The following is a 9,247-nucleotide window of genomic DNA, read 5'->3' as shown; positions in this document are numbered from 1 at the left end:
GTTCCCAGCTCAATTTCTCTATACAATTCAGTTTCTCTTAATCCAGTTCAGTTCAGCTCAGTTCAGTTGATTTCGGTTTAGTTTACTTTAGTTTAATTTAGTTCAATTCAATTTCTCTCAATCCAAAAAAGGGAATATATATATCTAAATATTACGAAGTTTATGTTGTTAAGCGAAACTTTTTTTTGCCAAGAAACTAAATCAAAACATAGTGAATTACTATGATTATGAATTATTTAACAATTACAAAGATATAAAAAAAAAAAAAGAAAGAAAAGAAGACAAATTTCCTTAAGTTTTCACGGCAAACCCAACACCATCATCTTCTTCTCTCCTTTCTTCTTCAATAAGCTTGGAGCCATTGTTGCCCCAAAGGCCCAAAGACAACCTCGTTGCCCAAGGTCACAACTCACCACTCACAGATATGTCCGTTGTAATTTCCGCCCATCATCTTTCTCCTCCTTGTTGACCTGTCCCCTAAAGGCCTAAATTTGGCTGTACTCACCACTCACAGCCATGGCATTTCACTCACAGATTAAAAAAAAAAAAATCAAAATTGTTTGTAGGAAGATCGTTTGTTGGTGGTAAATTAATGGAACTTGCATTTTATTTCCATGTCTGCAATAGATTTTTTTTAGGTAATTTAATTTTAATCTTTTGCTTCTCTGTTTTCTTCCAATGAGACCATCTTCAACACCATGAGACCCACCATGAAAATGAAGAGTTGAAGAAATCATTGCCACAATCTTTTCTACTACTATTTTTCCTAAACTCCTACAACATTTCTCTTCTTCTCAACTTCTTCTTCTACCTCTGATTATTTATCAACGGAACTTTCACATTCTCTCTCTTCTCTCTTCTATCTCCTCTACTTTCTTCAGTCCAGTACTGTTTATATCTTACTTTGTATTGCCACATCATTTCCTTTCTCTGTCTTCCATCAAATTACAAATACAACCTCAACTGATTTTCTGTCCTACAAGCAATTACATATCTGCCCTTTAATATAAGTCTAAATAACAAAAATACCCGGTATGGGCAACTAACTCCCCATACCGGGTATGGGGTCATACTTTCTCCTGGAAAAGCATGGAAGAAAACTTTGAGGGAATACAAAACATGAATGAGCACACTAATTTTCAAGTCAAAAATATTTTAAGCTAAATGACAGCCATCACGACATTCCTTCTACTGATGTTACAGGTAAATTTTCAACGGACTTTCACATCGCCACAGCCATAGTTTTACCTGGATGATAGGAGATTGTAATTAATAGTAAACATACCACATATATGAAGCTCATCAACATTATAATGTTTCCCTGGAATGTAACATTTACCCGGTTACCCCTCACTGGTCACATTACAAAACTTTGGTGATCAAATGTGAAAATGCTGCGTAACAAAGATTGTAATTAATAGTAAACACTAATTATATTACCAAACTTTGGTCAACCAAGAATTTTCTACCTAACAAAGCTTAAAATCAAAAGAAAATTCCATCTGACTTAAAGTATACTAAGACAAAACTATGAAAAAAATAGGTAGCTCACAGCACCATGTAGCATACTGCGGCATAAGAACACATCTTTATTATTTCAATTATAGCTGTTATATAAATATTGAGGAGCTATACGCTTAATATTGAACATAGAATCATTACATGAACCATTGAAATAACTTAAAAACTTACAACCTGCCATAGATTTAGTGACTAGAGTAATATCATATAACAAGCTAGTACCTCTTTGCTCTTAGCAGAAAAATAGGATTTGGATTTTTCTGCCCAAAGAGAACAGTCTTTATCAACTTCCCTGATGAATTCCCTATTAATAAAAGACCAGATGTTGAGTTGTCATAACCTGAAGCAAAAGATCCTGAATCAGCACATGAAGTTGAGGGCATTGAATCAGTATAGCCAAACAATGAACAAAGAATATGATACATGGCTGTCAATCATGAAGACTATTCTTACATATAAATATATTGTTCAAGTTGATTCATTAAGAGCTTTGGAGAAATGGAAAAAAGGGGTAAAGCAAAAATTCATTTAGAGTATAGCTCCCTTGCTGCTACACGTCAATTTATGATCAATTCACTATCACTACAATTGCCTAGCTATAATTTCAGTATCATGGGGCAGGTTTCATATACCTACGAACAAACCCCTTTGTACATTTACATGACTAAAAGCACTAGTTCTATAACTTTACTATAATAATGCTACAAATCCAAAGCGTGGATTATGGACTAGGGTGCACAATGCTCATTGTGCACCCAAAAAGAACATATAATTAATATAAAAGAACACAAACTTTTTTCAACAACTTTTCTACTTTAAAAAAGAACACACGGCTTAATATTAAGAACGTGTAAATCTATATTTATAAAAGAACAAATCATATATAATATTAAAGCAAGAAAAAATTAGCCTATGTGGCAGCTTCATAGAAATTCTGCTCTCACAATTCACCCCACATTCATAGAGCAATGAAATAGATGCCACGTGTCACATCCCATTAAAATGATTTTGTTTGATTATGATATTATTAGTTTCCAAAAAATTTAAAAATCAATCATTGAATGCTTTAGGAAAACCTCCAATTCCCTTAAGTTGAAATATATATCGTGATTTTGGGCTGTAAAAGAAAGATTCCTCACTGGAAGGAAATCTCCACTTTAGCAAATCTTTCAAGGTTTTTCCTTTCCTGTCAAATATTCCATTCAACTAATCTTTTTGAAGTTGAAAAATATTTACAGGATGGTTTTAGATTTGATACTGAAATTGTTTGAGGAAATTTAGTTACACACAATTGAATGACTATATTATAAATCCGTGCAAGAATATACACACATTCCTTCCTCTGTTTACTCTTTTACCTTTTTCGCAGTGTTCATATGACATAATCATCCTATTATATATCATACTTTATGAAAGAAGTATAAAAAACCTCATGGGTGATGGGTTGAATGAAAAAATTGCAAATGTGAAGTAGTATATGATATCCTGATAATATGTTAGCCAGCTAATTAATTTTCTTTTTTCTTATTTCACTTTTGGTAATGAATATAATGAGATGCTAGCCCGTTCAGGAGGAAATGCAAATGCAATAATAATAGTCATGAAAATTTACTTTATTACCAAATAAGAAATAAAAGGATGTTTTGTTCAAAAAAAAAAGTGTCATACCATGACTATAATCAGAGGTTACATATAACAAAAACAATAAAAACAATAACAACTCAATCTTTAGTCCCAAAGTAGTCTAAGGTGGGCTAATATGAATCATCATAACAAATTATATCCACGACCAATACATACTAAGTTTTTATATATAGAAAAAACAGAGTTAGAGCATGTTCTCTTTAGCATAAAACAACTGAACTGAATTAAATTATAACTAATAGTAATGATATTAATTTAGGAATTGAACTGAACTGAAAAATAAGTTGGGAAAAACAGTCCCTTAAAGTGAGAGAAGTAAGACAAGAGACAATATATGAAACAAGAAATTAAATAAGGTAAAAAAAGTGAAAACCAACATATAAGGATGGTTCACTTCAACTTATTTTGACAAAACTATGACGATTTAATTAGAAAAAATTTAGATGATAAGGTGATCCAACGGGTTGCCAACCCTCTAATTATTGAAATTTCCTTGGCCAAGAGTACATTCAGACATTAATTTTATTATTGTTCTCTCTCCAATTTATTGTATATATATTAATTATTATTTTATTGTGTCTAAGAGGGTTAACCTTAGGATCACTCAAAATTTTCCCACGCTCTTACATTCAAATGAAACAAAAAATATAAATACATCCACTTATGAACTTAAGCTTATATTATTAATATCATTTTTAAAGAAAATTACACTTTGAATTTGGCCCATTCGATATACAAATTCTAAAATAAAGGATTAGCAGAGAGAGTGAAACATAGCCCATGTGCTTAAATTATAAAATATAGCTTTCTTTAATGAGCTTCGAGACACTAATTGAGAAGGTGATGAACAAAATGAGTTAATTATATATCAAGCTTATATATCAAAAGAGGGATTTATAAGTATTCAATTTTAGTTGGTCTATAAGAGAGTAAAACTGTTGTTGAAAGATCAGAAGTTATCGAATTAGAAAAATTATTAATTTGCCTATGCACTTTGTTTTGACGGCTTCTTTTTTCTTTGATGTAAAAGATAATATTGAAATGTAAATCATATGGAGAACTTATAAAACACACATACATTATACAAGTACGTGTATTTATATTTGTTTACTATACAAAATTATCATTTTCTAAATTATTCTTTATATTAAAATTGTGGTGGCTTAATATACTCTAAAATTGTTTTTAGGAAGAAACTAATGAGTAAGGATTATTTCAAGTAGCAACGAGGAATAAGGTATTTAGGCAAAACAGTAAAGTGGAAAACCCCATATGATACTCATTACGTCAGATGGAACGGGGAATAAGGTATGATACAATATACCATCGAAATTGTGGTAATTTCAGGTAGCAACGGGGAATAAGGTATTTATACCCCATATGGTACTTATTCCTTCAGTTGGAATAGAATTTCTTATGATGTTTCAAAAAAGACAGTTTCTTCGGCCATGTGTTAAAAGTCAAGGACAATCCCTATCACATGGTAGGTTTGTATCTCCCGAGACCAGTTCTTAGTCATGGCTAATTTTATGTAGCCATTTCTCAGTCACGAGTAAAAATTACCTAATAGTACTAATTTATGAGAAAGAACATGGGAAGTCTAACACTTTAAGGCCATTTCGAGTAAAAAATGAAGATTGTGATTGGAAAGGGTTTCTAAGACAATTGACCCTAAGTGGTTACTGGGATAAGACCAAGTTCGTGCAAATTTTCTCCCTTTTTGAAGCAGTTGAGATCATTAATTTACCTTTGTCATCTCAACCCTTAGATGATGGTTTTGTGGGCTACACCAAAATTGGTATATTATATTAAATCATGTCATCACTTTATTAATTTTTCAAAGAATTCCCGTACAGAAGTTATTAGCGGTTCAATTGTATCGAAAGTATGGAGAAAATATAGAATTCCAAATTTCCTCTTAAGGTTTTGTTGGCTTTGCTTATGACTATGTTATACAACCTCCGTTCTTTTTCTACTACAACAATTGAGTTTTCACGTTTGCCAATGCGCTATTTTAACTATTAATATCTTTAATTACTTTTTAGTAAAATTATACAAAATTGATATTCTGAAAGTATATATCGAGACGAATCTAACAAGACCCCACATGACAATATTTTCCTTACATAAAAATCATAATATATAGTGAAAGGTTTTGGTGGTGAATGGATAGTGTAAAAATCCCATTTTGCAATATTATAGAAATAAAACGCAGGAAGTAACTTCTTACTAAATTTCGTTTTGCACTAGAAAGAAGTCTTCCAAAACATATGAGTATCATGTTATGTTAGACAACTTTATAATTAATATAAAGGTGTATATCTCTTAAACACAAAGTCTTTTATCAAGTTAACGTAAGAATCGTTTACACGTTTTCATTGTAGCTAATATATAAACATTGTTATTATACTAAATAGTCCCGTGCACTATGCACGGGCCTAAAACCTAGTGTTATGATGAAAAGAACATACAGTAAATGAACATCTACACTTAAGGTAAAAGAACATATACCTTTTAAATTTAAATTTGAAAAAGAAATCTTTACTTGCAAAATTTAAGGAAACAAATAACAATAATTTTTTAAAATTATAGACTCTAAAAATGATAAAACGACGTAATTTAGAAAAGGGTGCACCATGCTCTACATGCACTTGGATGCATGTACTTATTTGCGCTACAAACCTGCTAATTAAGTGTATCGATTCAATTCCTTTATTTAACTAACATTAAAGTGGTCAACGCCTACATTATTGCGTTCAAATACCGAAAGTTTCCAATTTTTAATCCCACATTTTGTTCATCATCAAAATTCGCTCTTTGGATCAGTATAAACCACCACCAAATTTTTAACACAAAACACTACTCTCGAACTCAATTTTTGAATGCAATGGAGAGGAACCATAAAACTACCATCTTCTGTCAATGGATCAGTATAAACCACCACCAAAATTATAGATTAACACAAAACACTACTCTGGAACTCAATTTTTGAATGCAATGGAGGAACCATAAAACTACCATCTTCCTTCTGTCAATGGCAGTGCCAATGGCAATGCTTAAAGAGACAAATGAGAGCAAACAAATACTTCACATGCCTGTAAATTAACAACCTTAAAAGGTGTCCCCACAGCCCCATAGCAAGGCAAATGTTTCATCATTATAGAGGCTTTTGAAACTAGCTCCAATTAAACAAGTTACAACTCTACCCAAGAGCCTCAACCATCAGCTTAAGCTTTTGGTTGAGTTGATCCTTTGACATGGTATCAAGAGCCAACGTGACAAAAAGGTCACGGGTTCGAATCTCATCCACCCCTCATTTCTCAGTGGAATATTTAGCGCTAGGTATGAGGGAGACCTGTGCTGCATCCACACTTCAAGCCTAAAGAGCTCTTGCGTGAAGGGGCGTGATAGAGTATAAATCTATTCCTGGGGTCTCAACCATCAGCTTTTTTGGTTGAGTTGGTGTTATGTCCTAAAAATTTCCTAAGCTGAACCTGCAGGTTATGTATCTGTCCCAGCTAGGGATTATCAGGTAGCAGCTACAGCAAGCAGAGACGAAGGGAGTTGAATAAATTCAGTTGAAAGAGCATTGGATACTGATCAAGACCAAGTCAAAATAAGTGACGTTAAGCCAAAGAAATAGGAGGAAGTGGTTAGCCAGCAGAAGAAGAGATCTCCCTAGATTCTAGGGGTTGTGGCACCTCGTAGGGAAGTTAGTTATGCAACGTTCAAAAGGAGTAACGTTATACAATTGTATTAGTATAAATAGAAGGGAATAACACTCTGTACACAAAGTCTTTACATTGCTTTACTTACATTCTTTCTCTCTTCTACATTTACAATATTCTAAGTGTATTTAGTACAAGCTCTAAGCTGCTAGCTGCTAGCTATAAGTTGTAATCTTCTCAAATAGTGGATTGGTGGACTCAATTCCACCCGCGGTTTTTACCTCTTCCTGGGGTTTTCCGCGTCACCATTTCTTGGTGTCTTTGCCTTTTCTTTGCATTCTCTTTTAATTCCGTAGCTAGCATCTTTTGTTGTTTGTAGCTGCATCTCCATTAGCTGTAGATCCTCAGCTAAGTTCTGCCTGATCAGAATTTGGCATAAACAGTTTGGCGCCCACCGTGGGGCTCTACAGCTAAACTCTCATCAAAATCCCAAAAAAAGAAACACTTCAACCCAACTTTGAAATGGCTGACGATTCTGCTGAAGCAATGAAAGCGGCTTTGCTGAAGGCTCAAGAGGACCTTCACCGCACTCAATCTGAGGCCCAGCAGACCATTGACAGCCTCAGAAAAGTTGGATTCTGTCAAAAGTAACAAAACGCCCAAACAGCGTATCCGGAACTAATTCCTAAGTGCTTGATCTCGAAGATTCCGAGGCCAGTGAAGGTGAAGATGGAGCAGCTAGGTCCGACGATGAAGCAGATGAAGCTGATCCGCAGCTAAGAAAATGGCGCTCCTAGAATCTCAGAACAGGAAAATACTTCGCATGCTGACGAAGCTGCCTGGAGCACCTACCCCTGTGGCTGAAGAATCTCCTGATGGCTACGCCCAATCCCCCTTCGTGGAAGAAATCGCAAGAGCCAGGATTCCCAAAAAGATCAACGTGACCCAGCCTCACAAGCTGTATGATGGAGCTGCGGATCCCTATGACCATGTGGCTCAATATAAACAGAAGATGTGGACTCTGTCCATTCCTGAGCATCTGCTAGAAGCCACCATGTGCAAGTCCTTCGGGGCCACCCTATCTGGACCGCTTTACAATGGCTGATAAGTCTTAAGCCAGGTAGCATCCAAAATTTTGCTGCTTTAATTAACAAGTTTTATATGCAGTTTGCAAGCAGCAGAGTCCTAGAGAAGCACACCGGCGACTTGTACCGCATCACCCAGAAAGCCAATGAAGCTGTGAGGCAGTACCTGGATCGATTCAACAAGGAAATGATCTCTGTCAAGAACCTGGATGTTCCCACAGCTATCGAAGCATTCAGGAGAGGACTAACCTATAAATCTAGATTGTATTATGAATTGACCAGGTACCCATGTGGCACATTCGAAGAGGTCAGGGCCAGAGCTATGGCTGAGATACGTGTCGAGGAGGACGAGGCTCCAGGTACGTGAGCGAGCCTAGCTACGATCGGAAATCCCAGAACCAGAAGAAGACTGATTGGCGCCATCAGCCATATCAGAAGCGCGAAAGTAATAACGTAGCCAGCAAGGCCACAGGTAAATCTCTAACAACGATTACCCTTCCATTGCTTCCTACTGTTTTAACGTGGATGCAGGAGGCGTAGTAAACGCACTAGAAAAGCTGGGAACCACAGTTAGGTGGCCTCGCAAAAGCGACAGACCAGACAGCGAGAAGGACACCACCAAGTGGTGTCTACATGGCGACCATGGCCATCGAACAGAAGAATGCAATGCTCTCAAAAAGGAAGTGGCATGGCTGCTCAAGAAGGGCTATCTCGAGCACTTGATGGGGAAGAAGGGGCAGCAAGAAGATAAAGCTGGCCCCAGCCAGCAACAGCCTCATCCGCCACCTGAGCCCCTACACGATAAGGTAATCAATTCTATCTCTGGAGGTTCAGAAATATGTGGACTAACATACTCTGCAGCCAAGAGATTTGCTCGAGAAGGTTCCAAAACTGCACCTAGCCCGCTGAGGAGTGCTGAAGAGAAAAAGCTCAGAAGCATGACCATCAGCTTCGACGAAGAAGATGGAGATGAGGAAGCTGATAATCATGACGGCCTCGTCGTATCTCTCACCGTCAGCAATTGCCTCATGAAGCGAGTCTTGATAGACAATGGCAGCTCAGCTAATATCATTTTCAAAAAGTGCTCTAGAAAGCATGGGGCTGCAGGAAGCTGATATCCTCAGGAAAGCAACCGTTCTGTTCGGGTTCAATGGCGAGCCAGCTACAACGCTCGGAGAATCGTATTGCCCACTTATGCAAAAGGAGTCAACCTCCAAACCAGGTTCAATGTGGTAGATTGTCCCTCAGCATACAACATCATAATGGGGACACCATGGATCCACAAAATGCGAGCTGTACCTTCACCTATCACCAGACTATTAAGTTCCC

At 36.2% G+C, this 9,247-nt stretch overlaps 1 protein-coding gene across 1 annotated transcript; it reads left to right on the top strand.

Moving 5' to 3' along the window:
* Positions 1-7,994: 7,994 nt before the first annotated feature.
* LOC130589618 (uncharacterized) lies at positions 7,995-9,033 on the top strand. The gene is made up of 2 exons (XM_057390987.1): positions 7,995-8,277; positions 8,450-9,033. Exons 1-2 carry the CDS (start codon positions 7,995-7,997, stop codon positions 9,031-9,033), a joined length of 867 nt encoding a protein of 288 aa, XP_057246970.1.
* The last annotated feature ends 214 nt before the right edge of the window (positions 9,034-9,247 follow it).

The sequence above is a fragment of the Beta vulgaris genome, chromosome 1 (assembly GCF_026745355.1).
Source record: "Beta vulgaris subsp. vulgaris cultivar EL10 chromosome 1, EL10.2, whole genome shotgun sequence".
Taxonomy (NCBI): Eukaryota; Viridiplantae; Streptophyta; class Magnoliopsida; order Caryophyllales; family Amaranthaceae; genus Beta; species Beta vulgaris.
The sequence above is the reverse complement of the archived record's forward strand: the minus strand, read 5'-3'. Positions and strand labels throughout refer to the sequence as shown.